Below are 18,413 nucleotides of genomic sequence, written 5' to 3'. Positions count from 1 at the left end.
GGGCTCTGGACTCGGGGGGGCCCGGGCTCTGGACTCGGGGGGCCCCGGGCTCTGGACTCGGGGGACCCCGGGCTCTGGACTCGGGGGGCCCGGGCTCTGGACTCGGGGAGCCCGGGCTCTGGACTCTGGACTCGGGGAGCCCGGGCTCTGGACTCTGGACTCGGGGAGCCCGGGCTCTGGACTCGGGGGGCCCGGAATCTGGACTCGGGGGACCCGGAATCTGGACTCGGGGGACCCGGAATCTGGACTCGGGGGACCCGGAATCTGGACTCGGGGGCACGGGCTCTGGACTGGGTGGACGGCTCAGGGTCTGGACTCGGGGCCCGGGCTCTGGACTCGGGGCCCGGGGGGCCCTTGGTTGCGTTGGTAGTTGGCGGCACACGTCTGAACTCGCTGGGTGAAGTATTGAGGGTCCGAAATGGCCTGAAGCAGGTCGTTTTGGACGAGACACAGATCGAGAAGCTCAGAGGACGAAGACGAACGAGTCTCTGTCCCACCGGACGACAAGAAGACCTGAGACACACAAGAAGACCTAAGACACACAAGAAGACCTGAGACACACAAGACCTGAGACACACAAGAAGACCTGAGACACACAAGAAGACCTAAGACACACAAGAAGACCTGAGACACACAAGAAGACCTAAGACACACAAGAAGACCTGAGACACACAAGAAGACCTGAGACACACAAGAAGACCTGAGACACACAAGAAGACCTGAGACACACAAGAAGACCTGAGACACACAAGACCTGAGACACACAAGAAGACCTGAGACACACAAGAAGACCTAAGACACACAAGAAGACCTGAGACACACAAGAAGACCTAAGACACACAAGAAGACCTGAGACACACAAGAAGACCTGAGACACACAAGAAGACCTGAGACACACAAGAAGACCTGAGACACACAAGAAGACCTGAGACACACAAGAAGACCTAAGACACACAAGAAGACCTGAGACACACAAGAAGACCTGAGACACACAAGAAGACCTGAGACACACAAGAAGACCTAAGACACACAAGAAGACCTGAGACACACAAGACCTGAGACACACAAGAAGACCTGAGACACACAAGAAGACCTAAGACACACAAGAAGACCTAAGACACACAAGAAGACCTGAGACACACAAGAAGACCTAAGACACACAAGAAGACCTGAGACACACAAGAAGACCTGAGACACACAAGAAGACCTGAGACACACAAGAAGACCTGAGACACACAAGAAGACCTAAGACACACAAGAAGACCTGAGACACACAAGAAGACCTAAGACACACAAGAAGACCTGAGACACACAAGAAGACCTAAGACACACAAGAAGACCTGAGACACACAAGAAGACCTAAGACACACAAGAAGACCTGAGACACACAAGAAGACCTGAGACACACAAGAAGACCTGAGACACACAAGAAGACCTGAGACACACAAGAAGACCTGAGACACACAAGAAGACCTGAGACACACAAGAAGACCTAAGACACACAAGAAGACCTGAGACACACAAGAAGACCTGAGACACACAAGAAGACCTGAGACACACAAGAAGACCTGAGACACACAAGAAGACCTAAGACACACAAGAAGACCTGAGACACACAAGAAGACCTGAGACACACAAGAAGACCTGAGACACACAAGAAGACCTGAGACACACAAGAAGACCTAAGACACACAAGAAGACCTGAGACACACAAGACCTGAGACACACAAGAAGACCTGAGACACACAAGAAGACCTGAGACACACAAGAAGACCTGAGACACACAAGACCTGAGACACACAAGACCTGAGACACACAAGAAGACCTGAGACACACAAGACCTGAGACACACAAGACCTGAGACACACAAGAATACCTAAGACACACAAGAAGACCTGAGACACACAAGAAGACCTAAGACACACAAGAAGACCTGAGACACACAAGAAAACCTGAGACACACAAGAAGACCTGAGACACACAAGAAGACCTAAGACACACAAGAAGACCTAAGACACACAAGAAGACCTGAGACACACAAGAAGACCTGAGACACACAAGACCTGAGACACACAAGAAGACCTGAGACACACAAGAAGACCTAAGGCACACAAGAAGACCTGAGACACACAAGAAGACCTAAGACACACAAGAAGACCTGAGACACACAAGAAGACCTGAGACACACAAGACCTGAGACACACAAGAAGACCTAAGACACACAAGAAGACCTAAGACACACAAGAAGACCTGAGACACACAAGAAGACCTGAGACACACAAGAAGACCTGAGACACACAAGAAGACCTAAGACACACAAGAAGACCTGAGACACACAAGAAGACCTGAGACACACAAGAAGACCTGAGACACACAAGAAGACCTAAGACACACAAGAAGACCTGAGACACACAAGAAGACCTAAGACACACAAGAAGACCTGAGACACACAAGAAGACCTGAGACACACAAGAAGACCTGAGACACACAAGAAGACCTAAGACACACAAGAAGACCTGAGACACACAAGAAGACCTGAGACACACAAGAAGACCTGAGACACACAAGAAGACCTGAGACACACAAGAAGACCTGAGACACACAAGAAGACCTAAGACACACAAGAAGACCTGAGACACACAAGAAGACCTGAGACACACAAGAAGACCTAAGACACACAAGAAGACCTGAGACACACAAGAAGACCTAAGACACACAAGAAGACCTGAGACACACAAGAAGACCTGAGACACACAAGAAGACCTAAGACACACAAGAAGACCTGAGACACACAAGAAGACCTAAGACACACAAGAAGACCTGAGACACACAAGAAGACCTAAGACACACAAGAAGACCTGAGACACACAAGAAGACCTAAGACACACAAGAAGACCTGAGACACACAAGAAGACCTGAGACACACAAGAAGACCTAAGACACACAAGAAGACCTGAGACACACAAGAAGACCTAAGACACACAAGAAGACCTGAGACACACAAGAAGACCTAAGACACACAAGAAGACCTGAGACACACAAGAAGACCTAAGACACACAAGAAGACCTGAGACACACAAGAAGACCTAAGACACACAAGAAGACCTGAGACACACAAGAAGACCTGAGACACACAAGAAGACCTAAGACACACAAGAAGACCTGAGACACACAAGAAGACCTAAGACACACAAGAAGACCTGAGACACACAAGAAGACCTGAGACACACAAGAAGACCTAAGACACACAAGAAGACCTGAGACACACAAGAAGACCTAAGACACACAAGAAGACCTGAGACACACAAGAAGACCTAAGACACACAAGAAGACCTGAGACACACAAGAAGACCTAAGACACACAAGAAGACCTGAGACACACAAGAAGACCTGAGACACACAAGAAGACCTAAGACACACAAGAAGACCTGAGACACACAAGAAGACCTAAGACACACAAGAAGACCTGAGACACACAAGAAGACCTAAGACACACAAGAAGACCTAAGACACACAAGAAGACCTGAGACACACAAGAAGACCTGAGACACAGACACAGACGGACCATGGGGTGGACGATCGAGTCCTGGTCTTTTGGACGAATGTTGTCGTCGATGAAAATGTGATGAACGTCGAGGTCGAACGGGTCGATCCAGAAAGGCTTTCCACCAATGAGAGAGAAGGAGTGAGCGGCCCACCTACGAGAAGAGAGAAGGAGTGAGCGGCCCCTCCCCCTCATGTTCTGGCCCCTCCCCCTCATGTTCTGGCCCCTCCCCCTCATGTTATGGCCCCTCCCCCTCATGTTCTGGCCCCTCCCCCTCATGTTCTGGCCCCTCCCCCCTCATGTTCTGGCCCCTCCCCCTCATGTTCTGGCCCCTCCCCCTCATGTTATGGCCCCTCCCCCTCATGTTATGGCCCCTCCCCCTCATGTTCTGGCCCCTCCCCCTCATGTTATGGCCCCTCCCCCTCATGTTCTGGCCCCTCCCCCCTCATGTTCTGGCCCCTCCCCCTCATGTCTTGATGGACCTGCTTCACCTCTAGTCCCTGAACATCCTTTGGTCTGTTTATCAGTAGAAGTTATGAATTCTCCAAATAATGTCACTGCATGTTTGTTTACTCCATCCACATGGTCCAGGGCGCGGGGAGCGGGGCGGGTGCTCCCTCGCACAGGCCACTGAGCGCCGTGATCACACTACGCGGTGCGCGCACGGGCCGCGGTGCGCCGTGCTCCCCCGTACACACTCCGCGTGCTCCGCGCCGCACCAGCCGCCTAATGTTGTTCTAATGCTCGTTGCTGAGAGAGTTTTTTAGCATTTCAAAACAATGACTGACACAACGATTTATTGAAGCTTCAAAGCAACAAAAAGACGAAATGTAGGTTCAACCCCCCAAGACAAAAAAATATTAAGTCTTTTCAGCTTCAACCCATTTTGAATCTGAAACCCTTAAATCTGGTCCAAACGTGGCGATAGCATCATAAAAGCAAAGTGCCCACACCAGCAGGAAGTGCCCACACCAGCAGGAAGTGCCCACACCAGCAGAAGTGCCCACACCAGCAGGAAGTGCCCACAACAGCAGGAAGTGCCCACACCAGCAGGAAGTGCCCACAACAGCAGGAAGTGCCCACACCAGCAGGAAGTGCCCACACCAGCAGGAAGTGCCCACAACAGCAGGAAGTGCCCACACCAGCAGGAAGTGCCCACACCAGCAGGAAGTGCCCACAACAGCAGGAAGTGCCCACACCAGCAGGAAGTGCCCACACCAGCAGGAAGTGCCCACAATAGCAGGAAGTGCCCACACCAGCAGGAAGTGCCCACACCAGCAGGAAGTGCCCACAACAGCAGGAAGTGCCCACACCAGCAGGAAGTGCCCACAACAGCAGGAAGTGCCCACACCAGCAGGAAGTGCCCACACCAGCAGGGACCAGCAGGGGCCAGCAGGGGCAGTAGTGAGCTCGTACCAGTCAAAGTGGTCCTGGAAGCCTGAGATTCCCTGTGCGGAGCTGAAGATCGTGTAGAGCATTCGGGCTCCGTCCTCTCGACCCACAGACGACACTCGGTCCTGGGCCCGGGTCAGAACCACGCCTCGTCCACTGCAGCGGATCTTTCCAGGAGACATGTCCACGCCCAGCTGAGGAAGAAGCACGACAGGGTGAGATCCCCTTTAAGGACTGTAGATCCCCTTTAAGGACTGTAGATCCCCTTTAAAGACTGTAGATCCCCTTTAAAGACTGTAGATCCCCTTAAAGGACTGTAGATCCCTTTAAAGACAAGACTGTAGATCCCCTTTAAGGACTGTGACTGTAGATCCCCTTATCTTATCTTAAAGGACTGAGACGGTAGATCCCCTTAAAGGACTGTAGATCCCCTTAAAGGACTGTAGATCCCCTTAAAAGACTGTAGATCCCTTTAAAGACTGTAGATCCCCTTAAAGGACTGTAGATCCCTTTAAAGACAGGACTGTAGATCCCCTTTAACGACTGTAGATCCCCTTTAAGGACTGTGACTGTAGATCCCCTTTAAGGACTGTAGATCCCCTTTAAGGACTGTGACTGTAGATCCCCTTTAAAGACTGTGACTGTAGATCCCCTTTAAAGACTGTAGATCCCTTAAAGGACTGTAGATCCCCTTAAAGGACTGTAGATCCCCTTTAAAGACTGTAGATCCCCTTTAAGGACTGTAGATCCCCTTTAAGGACTGTAGATCCCCTTTAAGGACTGTAGATCCCCTTTAAGAACTGTGACTGTAGATCCCCTTTAAGGACTGTGACTGTAGATCCCCTTTAAGGACTGTGACTGTAGATCCCCTTAAAGGACTGTGACTGTAGATCCCCTTAAAGGACTGTAGATCCCCTTAAAGGACTGTAGATCCCCTTAAAGGACTGTAGATCCTCTTTAAGGACTGTAGATCCCCTTTAAGGACTGTGACTGTAGATCCCCTTTAAGGACTGTAGATCCCCTTTAAGGACTGTAGATCCCCTTTAAGGACTGCAGATCCCCTTTAAGGACTGCAGATCCCCTTTAAGGACTGTGACTGTAGATCCCCTTTAAGGACTGTGACTGTAGATCCCCTTTAAGGACTGTAGATCCCCTTTAAGGACTGTGACTGTAGATCCCCTTTAAGGACTGTGACTGTAGATCCCTTTAAGGACTGTAGATCCCCTTTAAGGACTGTAGATCCCCTTTAAGGACTGTAGATCCCCTTTAAGGACTGTAGATCCCCTTTAAGGACTGTAGATCCCCTTTAAGGACTCTGACTGTAGATCCCCTTTAAGGACTGTGACTGTAGATCCCCTTTAAGGACTGTGACTGTAGATCCCCTTTAAGGACTGTGACTGTAGATCCCCTTTAAGGACTGTAGATCCCCTTTAAGGACTGTAGATCCTCTTTAAGGACTGTGCCTGTAGATCCCCTTTAAGGACTGTGACTGTAGATCCCCTTAAAGGACTGTGACTGTAGATCCCCTTTAAGGACTGTAGATCCCCTTTAAGGACTGTAGATCCCCTTTAAGGACTGCAGATCCCTTTTAAGGACTGTAGATCCCCTTTAAGGACTGTAGATCCCCTTTAAGGACTGTAGATCCCCTTTAAGGACTGTGACTGTAGATCCCCTTTAAGGACTGTGACTGTAGATCCCTTTAAGGACTGTAGATCCCCTTTAAGGACTGTGACTGTAGATCCCCTTTAAGGACTGTGACTGTAGATCCCCTTTAAGGACTGTGACTGTAGATCCCCTTAAAGGACTGTGACTGTAGATCCCCTTAAATGACTGTAGATCCCCTTTAAGGACTGTAGATCCCCTTTAAGGACTGTAGATCCCCTTTAAGGACTGTAGATCCTCTTTAAGGACTGTAGATCCCCTTTAAGGACTGTAGATCCCCTTTAAGGACTGTGACTGTAGATCCCTTTAAGGACTGCAGATCCCCTTTAAGGACTGCAGATCCCCTTTAAGGACTGCAGATCCCCTTTAAGGACTGTAGATCCCTTTAAGGACTGACTGTAGATCCCCTTTAAGGACTGTGACTGTAGATCCCCTTTAAGGACTGTAGATCCCCTTTAAGGACTGTAGATCCCCTTTAAGGACTGTGACTGTAGATCCCCTTTAAGGACTGTAGATCCCCTTTAAGGACTGTGACTGTAGATCCCTTTAAGGACTGTAGATCCCCTTTAAGGACTGTGACTGTAGATCCCCTTTAAGGACTGTAGATCCCCTTTAAGGACTGTAGATCCCCTTTAAGGACTGTAGATCCCCTTTAAGGACTGTAGATCCCCTTTAAGGACTGTAGATCCCCTTAAAGGACTGTAGATCCCTTTAAGGACTGTAGATCCCCTTTAAGGACTGTGACTGTAGATCCCTTATGTATGTCAAAGAGGATAAAAAATCAATTGAATTATAGATGAAATTGCACGTGTTTTACAGAAATGTGCTTCTGATGATGAGAATGAAACGTATGTCATAAGGGACATGTGAGTTTGGGACATGGGTTCCCTCAGAGTGGTTTGGGAGTTTGGGACATGGGTTCCCTCAGAGTGGTTTGTGAGTTTGGGACATGGCAAACACATGAATCGTTTCTTTGACCAGTACAAATCTTTGTGTTCAAACTCTGTTAGAACCAAATCTAGTTCATTTTTTTATGTTCTAAGTCATTTGTGACTTTCTTTGTCAATATCTTTGACCACTTAATCAGACCATTTCACTTTTTATCCACCGAGGCAACTGCTGTGATTAGAGCCGTGCGTTCGGAGTGGTTACCTTGACTTGGCGCAGGTTGCCGCGGTTACCTCGACTTGGCGCAGGTTGCCGCGGTTACCTCGACTTGGCGCAGGTTGCCGCGGTTACCTCGACTTGGCGCAGGTTGCCGCGGTTACCTCGACTTGGCGCAGGTTGCCGCGGTTACCTCGACCGACATGGCGCAGGTTGCCGCGGTTACCTCGACTTGGCGCAGGTTGCCGCGGTTACCTCGACTTGGCGCAGGTTGCCGCGGTTACCTCGACTTGGCGCAGGTTGCCGCGGTTACCTCGACTTGGCGCAGGTTGCCGCGGTTACCTCGACCGACATGGCGCAGGTTGCCGCGGTTACCTCGACTTGGCGCAGGTTGCCGCGGTTACCTCGACTTGGCGCTGGTTGCCGCGGTTACCTCGACATGGCGCAGGTTGCCGCGGTTACCTCGACTTGGCGCAGGTTGCCGCGGTTACCTCGACTTGGCGCAGGTTGCCGCGGTTACCTCGACTTGGCGCAGGTTGCCGCGGTTACCTCGACTTGGCGCAGGTTGCCGCGGTTACCTCGACTTGGCGCAGGTTGCCGCGGTTACCTCGACTTGGCGCAGGTTGCCGCGGTTACCTCGACTTGGCGCAGGTTGCCGCGGTTACCTCGACTTGGCGCAGGTTGCCGCGGTTACCTCGACCGACATGGCGCAGGTTGCCGCGGTTACCTCGACTTGGCGCAGGTTGCCGCGGTTACCTCGACTTGGCGCAGGTTGCCGCGGTTACCTCGACTTGGCGCAGGTTGCCGCGGTTACCTCGACTTGGCGCAGGTTGCCGCGGTTACCTCGACTTGGCGCAGGTTGCCGCGGTTACCTCGACCGACATGGCGCAGGTTGCCGCGGTTACCTCGACTTGGCGCAGGTTGCCGCGGTTACCTCGACATGGCGCAGGTTGCCGCGGTTACCTCGACTTGGCGCAGGTTGCCGCGGTTACCTCGACTTGGCGCAGGTTGCCGCGGTTACCTCGACTTGGCGCAGGTTGCCGCGGTTACCTCGACTTGGCGCAGGTTGCCGCGGTTACCTCGACCGACATGGCGCAGGTTGCCGCGGTTACCTCGACTTGGCGCAGGTTGCCGCGGTTACCTCGACTTGGCGCAGGTTGCCGCGGTTACCTCGACCGACATGGCGCAGGTTGCCGCGGTTACCTCGACCGACTTGGCGCAGGTTGCCGCGGTTACCTCGACTTGGCGCAGGTTGCCGCGGTTACCTCGACTTGGCGCAGGTTGCCGCGGTTACCTCGACTTGGCGCAGGTTGCCGCGGTTACCTCGACTTGGCGCAGGTTGCCGCGGTTACCTCGACTTGGCGCAGGTTGCCGCGGTTACCTCGACTTGGCGCAGGTTGCCGCGGTTACCTCGACTTGGCGCAGGTTGCCGCGGTTACCTCGACTTGGCGCAGGTTGCCGCGGTTACCTCGACTTGGCGCAGGTTGCCGCGGTTACCTCGACCGACATGGCGCAGGTTGCCGCGGTTACCTCGACTTGGCGCAGGTTGCCGCGGTTACCTCGACTTGGCGCAGGTTGCCGCGGTTACCTCGACTTGGCGCAGGTTGCCGCGGTTACCTCGACTTGGCGCAGGTTGCCGCGGTTACCTCGACCGACATGGCGCAGGTTGCCGCGGTTACCTCGACTTGGCGCAGGTTGCCGCGGTTACCTCGACTTGGCGCAGGTTGCCGCGGTTACCTCGACTTGGCGCTGGTTGCCGCGGTTACCTCGACCGACATGGCGCAGGTTGCCGCGGTTACCTCGACTTGGCGCAGGTTGCCGCGGTTACCTCGACTTGGCGCAGGTTGCCGCGGTTACCTCGACATGGCGCAGGTTGCCGCGGTTACCTCGACTTGGCGCAGGTTGCCGCGGTTACCTCGACTTGGCGCAGGTTGCCGCGGTTACCTCGACTTGGCGCAGGTTGCCGCGGTTACCTCGACTTGGCGCAGGTTGCCGCGGTTACCTCGACTTGGCGCAGGTTGCCGCGGTTACCTCGACTTGGCGCAGGTTGCCGCGGTTACCTCGACTTGGCGCAGGTTGCCGCGGTTACCTCGACTTGGCGCAGGTTGCCGCGGTTACCTCGACCGACATGGCGCAGGTTGCCGCGGTTACCTCGACTTGGCGCAGGTTGCCGCGGTTACCTCGACTTGGCGCAGGTTGCCGCGGTTACCTCGACTTGGCGCAGGTTGCCGCGGTTACCTCGACCGACATGGCGCAGGTTGCCGCGGTTACCTCGACTTGGCGCAGGTTGCCGCGGTTACCTCGACTTGGCGCAGGTTGCCGCGGTTACCTCGACTTGGCGCAGGTTGCCGCGGTTACCTCGACTTGGCGCAGGTTGCCGCGGTTACCTCGACCGACATGGCGCAGGTTGCCGCGGTTACCTCGACTTGGCGCAGGTTGCCGCGGTTACCTCGACTTGGCGCAGGTTGCCGCGGTTACCTCGACTTGGCGCAGGTTGCCGCGGTTACCTCGACTTGGCGCAGGTTGCCGCGGTTACCTCGACTTGGCGCAGGTTGCCGCGGTTACCTCGACTTGGCGCAGGTTGCCGCGGTTACCTCGACCGACATGGCGCAGGTTGCCGCGGTTACCTCGACTTGGCGCAGGTTGCCGCGGTTACCTCGACTTGGCGCAGGTTGCCGCGGTTACCTCGACCGACATGGCGCAGGTTGCCGCGGTTACCTCGACTTGGCGCAGGTTGCCGCGGTTACCTCGACTTGGCGCAGGTTGCCGCGGTTACCTCGACTTGGCGCAGGTTGCCGCGGTTACCTCGACCGACATGGCGCAGGTTGCCGCGGTTACCTCGACCGACATGGCGCAGGTTGCCGCGGTTACCTCGACTTGGCGCAGGTTGCCGCGGTTACCTCGACTTGGCGCAGGTTGCCGCGGTTACCTCGACTTGGCGCAGGTTGCCGCGGTTACCTCGACTTGGCGCAGGTTGCCGCGGTTACCTCGACCGACATGGCGCAGGTTGCCGCGGTTACCTCGACCGACATGGCGCAGGTTGCCGCGGTTACCTCGACTTGGCGCAGGTTGCCGCGGTTACCTCGACTTGGCGCAGGTTGCCGCGGTTACCTCGACTTGGCGCAGGTTGCCGCGGTTACCTCGACCGACATGGCGCAGGTTGCCGCGGTTACCTCGACCGACATGGCGCAGGTTGCCGCGGTTACCTCGACCGACATGGCGCAGGTTGCCGCGGTTACCTCGACTTGGCGCAGGTTGCCGCGGTTACCTCGACTTGGCGCAGGTTGCCGCGGTTACCTCGACTTGGCGCAGGTTGCCGCGGTTACCTCGACTTGGCGCAGGTTGCCGCGGTTACCTCGACTTGGCGCAGGTTGCCGCGGTTACCTCGACTTGGCGCAGGTTGCCGCGGTTACCTCGACTTGGCGCAGGTTGCCGCGGTTACCTCGACTTGGCGCAGGTTGCCGCGGTTACCTCGACTTGGCGCAGGTTGCCGCGGTTACCTCGACTTGGCGCAGGTTGCCGCGGTTACCTCGACTTGGCGCAGGTTGCCGCGGTTACCTCGACTTGGCGCTGGTTGCCGCGGTTACCTCGACTTGGCGCTGGTTGCCGCGGTTACCTCGACTTGGCGCAGGTTGCCGCGGTTACCTCGACTTGGCGCAGGTTGCCGCGGTTACCTCGACTTGGCGCAGGTTGCCGCGGTTACCTCGACTTGGCGCAGGTTGCCGCGGTTACCTCGACTTGGCGCAGGTTGCCGCGGTTACCTCGACTTGGCGCAGGTTGCCGCGGTTACCTCGACTTGGCGCAGGTTGCCGCGGTTACCTCGACTTGGCGCAGGTTGCCGCGGTTACCTCGACCGACATGGCGCAGGTTGCCGCGGTTACCTCGACTTGGCGCAGGTTGCCGCGGTTACCTCGACTTGGCGCAGGTTGCCGCGGTTACCTCGACTTGGCGCAGGTTGCCGCGGTTACCTCGACCGACATGGCGCAGGTTGCCGCGGTTACCTCGACTTGGCGCAGGTTGCCGCGGTTACCTCGACTTGGCGCAGGTTGCCGCGGTTACCTCGACTTGGCGCAGGTTGCCGCGGTTACCTCGACTTGGCGCAGGTTGCCGCGGTTACCTCGACCGACATGGCGCAGGTTGCCGCGGTTACCTCGACTTGGCGCAGGTTGCCGCGGTTACCTCGACTTGGCGCAGGTTGCCGCGGTTACCTCGACTTGGCGCAGGTTGCCGCGGTTACCTCGACTTGGCGCAGGTTGCCGCGGTTACCTCGACCGACATGGCGCAGGTTGCCGCGGTTACCTCGACTTGGCGCAGGTTGCCGCGGTTACCTCGACTTGGCGCAGGTTGCCGCGGTTACCTCGACTTGGCGCAGGTTGCCGCGGTTACCACGACTTGGCGCAGGTTGCCGCGGTTACCTCGACTTGGCGCAGGTTGCCGCGGTTACCTCGACTTGGCGCAGGTTGCCGCGGTTACCTCGACTTGGCGCAGGTTGCCGCGGTTACCTCGACTTGGCGCAGGTTGCCGCGGTTACCTCGACTTGGCGCAGGTTGCCGCGGTTACCTCGACTTGGCGCAGGTTGCCGCGGTTACCTCGACTTGGCGCAGGTTGCCGCGGTTACCTCGACCGACTTGGCGCAGGTTGCCGCGGTTACCTCGACCGACATGGCGCAGGTTGCCGCGGTTACCTCGACTTGGCGCAGGTTGCCGCGGTTACCTCGACTTGGCGCAGGTTGCCGCGGTTACCTCGACTTGGCGCAGGTTGCCGCGGTTACCTCGACTTGGCGCTGGTTGCCGCGGTTACCTCGACCGACATGGCGCAGGTTGCCGCGGTTACCTCGACTTGGCGCAGGTTGCCGCGGTTACCTCGACTTGGCGCAGGTTGCCGCGGTTACCTCGACCGACATGGCGCAGGTTGCCGCGGTTACCTCGACTTGGCGCAGGTTGCCGCGGTTACCTCGACTTGGCGCAGGTTGCCGCGGTTACCTCGACTTGGCGCAGGTTGCCGCGGTTACCTCGACTTGGCGCAGGTTGCCGCGGTTACCTCGACCGACATGGCGCAGGTTGCCGCGGTTACCTCGACTTGGCGCAGGTTGCCGCGGTTACCTCGACTTGGCGCAGGTTGCCGCGGTTACCTCGACTTGGCGCAGGTTGCCGCGGTTACCTCGACTTGGCGCTGGTTGCCGCGGTTACCTCGACCGACATGGCGCAGGTTGCCGCGGTTACCTCGACTTGGCGCAGGTTGCCGCGGTTACCTCGACTTGGCGCAGGTTGCCGCGGTTACCTCGACTTGGCGCAGGTTGCCGCGGTTACCTCGACCGACATGGCGCAGGTTGCCGCGGTTACCTCGACTTGGCGCAGGTTGCCGCGGTTACCTCGACTTGGCGCAGGTTGCCGCGGTTACCTCGACTTGGCGCAGGTTGCCGCGGTTACCTCGACCGACATGGCGCAGGTTGCCGCGGTTACCTCGACTTGGCGCAGGTTGCCGCGGTTACCTCGACTTGGCGCAGGTTGCCGCGGTTACCTCGACTTGGCGCAGGTTGCCGCGGTTACCACGACTTGGCGCAGGTTGCCGCGGTTACCTCGACTTGGCGCAGGTTGCCGCGGTTACCTCGACTTGGCGCAGGTTGCCGCGGTTACCTCGACTTGGCGCAGGTTGCCGCGGTTACCTCGACTTGGCGCAGGTTGCCGCGGTTACCTTGACTTGGCGCAGGTTGGAGAACAGCGGGTGTCCGTGCGTCAGGACCTTGGACACGGCGCGGAGAACACGAGGCAGATCCGTCCCAAAGGTCCGAAACACGACGGCGAAATCTGAACCTTCTGAAGTCAAGTCGATGAGAAGCTGAAAGAACGATGGAAGAATCCAGTGGTAAAGTCTGCCATCCTCGCCACGAACGCTCAAGTCTGGGTCTGCCTGAGAGAGAGGGCAGAGGTCAAGGGTCAGAGGTCAAGGGTCAGAGGGAGAGTTTGTGATTTTATTCATCAGAAATCATTCAAAATGTTCTGTCAGTTGTAGCTTTAATTCCACATGAATTGAAGTTGACTCATCTCACCAGCAGAGGGCGCATGACTGCACCTCTGAGCAAAATGTATCAGAAAAGACAAGGGAACAACTGATACTGCGTGTATCTGATACTGCGTGTATCTGATACTGCGTGTATCTGATACTGCGTGTATCTGATACTGCGTGTATCTGATACTGCGTGTATCTGATACTGCGTGTATCTGATACTGCGTGTATCTGATACTGCGTGTATCTGATACTGCGTGTATCTGATACTGCGTGTATCTGATACTGCGTGTATCTGATACTGCGTGTATCTGATACTGCGTGTATCTGATACTGCGTGTATCTGTTACTGCGTGTATCTGTTACTGCGTGTATCTGTTACTGCGTGTATCTGATACTGCGTGTATCTGATACTGCGTGTATCTGTTACTGCGTGTATCTGATACTGCGTGTATCTGATACTGCGTGTATCTGATACTGCGTGTATCTGTTACTGCGTGTATCTGATACTGCGTGTATCTGATACTGCGTGTATCTGATACTGCGTGTATCTGATACTGCGTGTATCTGATACTGCGTGTATCTGATACTGCGTGTATCTGATACTGCGTGTATCTGTTACTGCGTGTATCTGATACTGCGTGTATCTGATACTGCGTGTATCTGATACTGCGTGTATCTGATACTGCGTGTATCTGATACTGCGTGTATATGATACTGCGTGTATCTGTTACTGCGTGTATCTGATACTGCGTGTATCTGTTACTGCGTGTATCTGATACTGCGTGTATCTGATACTGCGTGTATCTGATACTGCGTGTATCTGATACTGCGTGTATCTGATACTGCGTGTATCTGTTACTGCGTGTATCTGATACTGCGTGTATCTGTTACTGCGTGTATCTGTTACTGCGTGTATCTGATACTGCGTGTATCTGATACTGCGTGTATCTGATACTGCGTGTATCTGATACTGCGTGTATCTGTTACTGCGTGTATCTGATACTGCGTGTATCTGATACTGCGTGTATCTGATACTGCGTGTATCTGATACTGCGTGTATCTGTTACTGCGTGTATCTGTTACTGCGTGTATCTGATACTGCGTGTATCTGATACTGCGTGTATCTGTTACTGCGTGTATCTGATACTGCGTGTATCTGATACTGCGTGTATCTGATACTGCGTGTATCTGTTACTGCGTGTATCTGATACTGCGTGTATCTGATACTGCGTGTATCTGATACTGCGTGTATCTGATACTGCGTGTATCTGATACTGCGTGTATCTGTTACTGCGTGTATCTGATACTGCGTGTATCTGATACTGCGTGTATCTGATACTGCGTGTATCTGATACTGCGTGTATCTGTTACTGCGTGTATCTGATACTGCGTGTATCTGATACTGCGTGTATCTGATACTGCGTGTATCTGATACTGCGTGTATCTGATACTGCGTGTATCTGATACTGCGTGTATCTGATACTGCGTGTATCTGATACTGCGTGTATCTGTTACTGCGTGTATCTGATACTGCGTGTATCTGTTACTGCGTGTATCTGATACTGCGTGTATCTGATACTGCGTGTATCTGATACTGCGTGTATCTGATACTGCGTGTATCTGATACTGCGTGTATCTGATACTGCGTGTATCTGATACTGCGTGTATCTGTTACTGCGTGTATCTGATACTGCGTGTATCTGATACTGCGTGTATCTGATACTGCGTGTATCTGATACTGCGTGTATCTGATACTGCGTGTATCTGATACTGCGTGTATCTGATACTGCGTGTATCTGTTACTGCGTGTATCTGATACTGCGTGTATCTGATATATCACGAATAATCATGATTAAAACTGGATATTTGCATAAATACACTAGAATATAACTAGAACTAAAAGTGTTTTGAAGATGACTGTATTGTAAGTATATTATACTTCAAATGGAGCGTTGTGTCGTTACCTCAGCGTCGTCCGGCCAACGCAGAAGCTCCAGATGTTCCTCCAGCGACGCCCTGAACCGTCGCCCTGACGACGACGAGGTGAAGCCCGGAGTGCGACCGAACTGAGAGAAGAAGCTGACCGCTCCAGGGCAAGGAGGACGCAGAGAGGGCCGGTCACTGAGCCACCGCCACTGACCTGAGGAGAGACTACATGAGCCATTCACTGAGCTACTGCCACTGACCTGAGGAGAGACTACATGAGCCATCCACTGAGCTACTGCCACTGACCTGAGGAGAGACTACATGAGCCATCCACTGAGCCACCGCCACTGACCTGAGGAGAGACTACATGAGCCATCCACTGAGCTACTGCCACTGACCTGAGGAGAGACTACATGAGCCATCCACTGAGCTACTGCCACTGACCTGAGGAGAGACTACATGAGCCATCCACTGAGCTACTGCCACTGACCTGAGGAGAGACTACATGAGCCATCCACTGAGCTACTGCCACTGACCTGAGGAGAGACTACATGAGCCATCCACTGAGCTACTGCCACTGACCTGAGGAGAGACTACATGAGCCATCCACTGAGCCACCGCCACTGACCTGAGGAGAGACTACATGAGCCATCCACTGAGCCACCGCCACTGACCTGAGGAGAGACGACATGAGCCATCCACTGAGCTACTGCCACTGACCTGAGGAGAGACGACATGAGCCATCCACTGAGCTACTGCCACTGACCTGAGGAGAGACTACATGAGCCATCCACTGAGCTACTGCCACTGACCTGAGGAGAGACTACATGAGCCATCCACTGAGCTACTGCCACTGACCTGAGGAGAGACTACATGAGCCATCCACTGAGCTACTGCCACTGACCTGAGGAGAGACTACATGAGCCATCCACTGAGCTACTGCCACTGACCTGAGGAGAGACTACATGAGCCATCCACTGAGCTACTGCCACTGACCTGAGGAGAGACTACATGAGCCATCCACTGAGCTACTGCCACTGACCTGAGGAGAGACTACATGAGGCATCCACTGAGCTACTGCCACTGACCTGAGGAGAGACTACATGAGCCATCCACTGAGCTACTGCCACTGACCTGAGGAGAGACGACATGAGCCATCCACTGAGCTACTGCCACTGACCTGAGGAGAGACTACATGAGCCATACACTGAGCTACTGCCACTGACCTGAGGAGAGACTACATGAGCCATCCACTGAGCTACTGCCACTGACCTGAGGAGAGACTACATGAGCCATCCACTGAGCTACTGCCACTGACCTGAGGAGAGACTACATGAGCCATCCACTGAGCTACTGCCACTGACCTGAGGAGAGACTACATGAGCCATCCACTGAGCTACTGCCACTGACCTGAGGAGAGACGACATGAGCCATCCACTGAGCTACTGCCACTGACCTGAGGAGAGACTACATGAGCCATCCACTGAGCTACTGCCACTGACCTGAGGAGAGACGACATGAGCCATCCACTGAGCTACTGCCACTGACCTGAGGAGAGACTACATGAGCCATCCACTGAGCTACTGCCACTGACCTGAGGAGAGACTACATGAGCCATCCACTGAGCTACTGCCACTGACCTGAGGAGAGACTACATGAGCCATCCACTGAGCTACTGCCACTGACCTGAGGAGAGACTACATGAGCCATCCACTGAGCTACTGCCACTGACCTGAGGAGAGACTACATGAGCCATCCACTGAGCTACTGCCACTGACCTGAGGAGAGACTACATGAGCCATCCACTGAGCTACTGCCACTGACCTGAGGAGAGACTACATGAGCCATCCACTGAGCTACTGCCACTGACCTGAGGAGAGACTACATGAGCCATCCACTGAGCTACTGCCACTGACCTGAGGAGAGACGACATGAGCCATCCACTGAGCTACTGCCACTGACCTGAGGAGAGACTACATGAGCCATCCACTGAGCTACTGCCACTGACCTGAGGAGAGACTACATGAGCCATCCACTGAGCCACCGCCACTGACCTGAGGAGAGACTACATGAGCCATCCACTGAGCTACTGCCACTGACCTGAGGAGAGACGACATGAGCCATCCACTGAGCTACTGCCACTGACCTGAGGAGAGACTACATGAGCCATCCACTGAGCTACTGCCACTGACCTGAGGAGAGACGACATGAGCCATCCACTGAGCTACTGCCACTGACCTGAGGAGAGACTACATGAGCCATCCACTGAGCTACTGCCACTGACCTGAGGAGAGACTACATGAGCCATCCACTGAGCTACTGCCACTGACCTGAGGAGAGACTACATGAGCCATCCACTGAGCTACTGCCACTGACCTGAAACTCACTGCGTCCATAAGTATGACTCTAGCACCAGCAGGAGGACAGTCTCATACCTTTGTCCATGCGTCCCCACGTGACTCCAGACAGAAACCCGTCCAGCGCCGCCACGGTCCCGTGCCCCGTGACCGCGTCCGACACCAGCACCGTGTTGTTCAGGTCAATGTGAAGCACCAGCTTCCTCCGGTGACCGGGAGGACCGGGAGGACCGGGAGGACCGGAGCTCCGCAAAGCACGGTGGTGGAGCGGCTCAGCCCCGGGCATAGGGTTTCTGGTGCCGGTCCCGTCCTGGTCCTGATCCTCGGGCCCTCCGTCCCTCCGGTTCTTGCTCCGGTTGGTGCGCCGGTCCGCCATGACAGCTGAGCAGCGTCACGTGGCTCCGGTTTGTTTACTTCCG

At 54.8% G+C, this 18,413-nt stretch overlaps 1 protein-coding gene across 1 annotated transcript; it reads right to left on the bottom strand.

The window, feature by feature from the left end:
• Positions 1-300: 300 nt before the first annotated feature.
• LOC140379321 (uncharacterized) lies at positions 301-18,407 on the bottom strand. Its single transcript, XM_072464184.1, has 6 exons — positions 18,073-18,407; positions 15,676-15,851; positions 13,397-13,612; positions 4,961-5,130; positions 3,566-3,698; positions 301-513 (listed from the first exon to the last, which is right to left on the bottom strand). Exons 1-6 carry the CDS (start codon positions 18,368-18,370, stop codon positions 304-306), a joined length of 1,203 nt encoding a protein of 400 aa, XP_072320285.1. The 5' UTR covers positions 18,371-18,407; the 3' UTR covers positions 301-303.
• Positions 18,408-18,413: the final 6 nt, after the last annotated feature.

Source organism: Eucyclogobius newberryi, unplaced genomic scaffold, assembly GCF_026437365.1.
Source record: "Eucyclogobius newberryi isolate DKJ021-1_F unplaced genomic scaffold, fEucNew1.0.hap1 SCAF_404, whole genome shotgun sequence".
Classification (NCBI taxonomy): Eukaryota; Metazoa; Chordata; class Actinopteri; order Gobiiformes; family Gobiidae; genus Eucyclogobius; species Eucyclogobius newberryi.
Note: the sequence above shows the minus strand (reverse complement) of the source record. Positions and strands in the feature narration are given on the sequence as shown.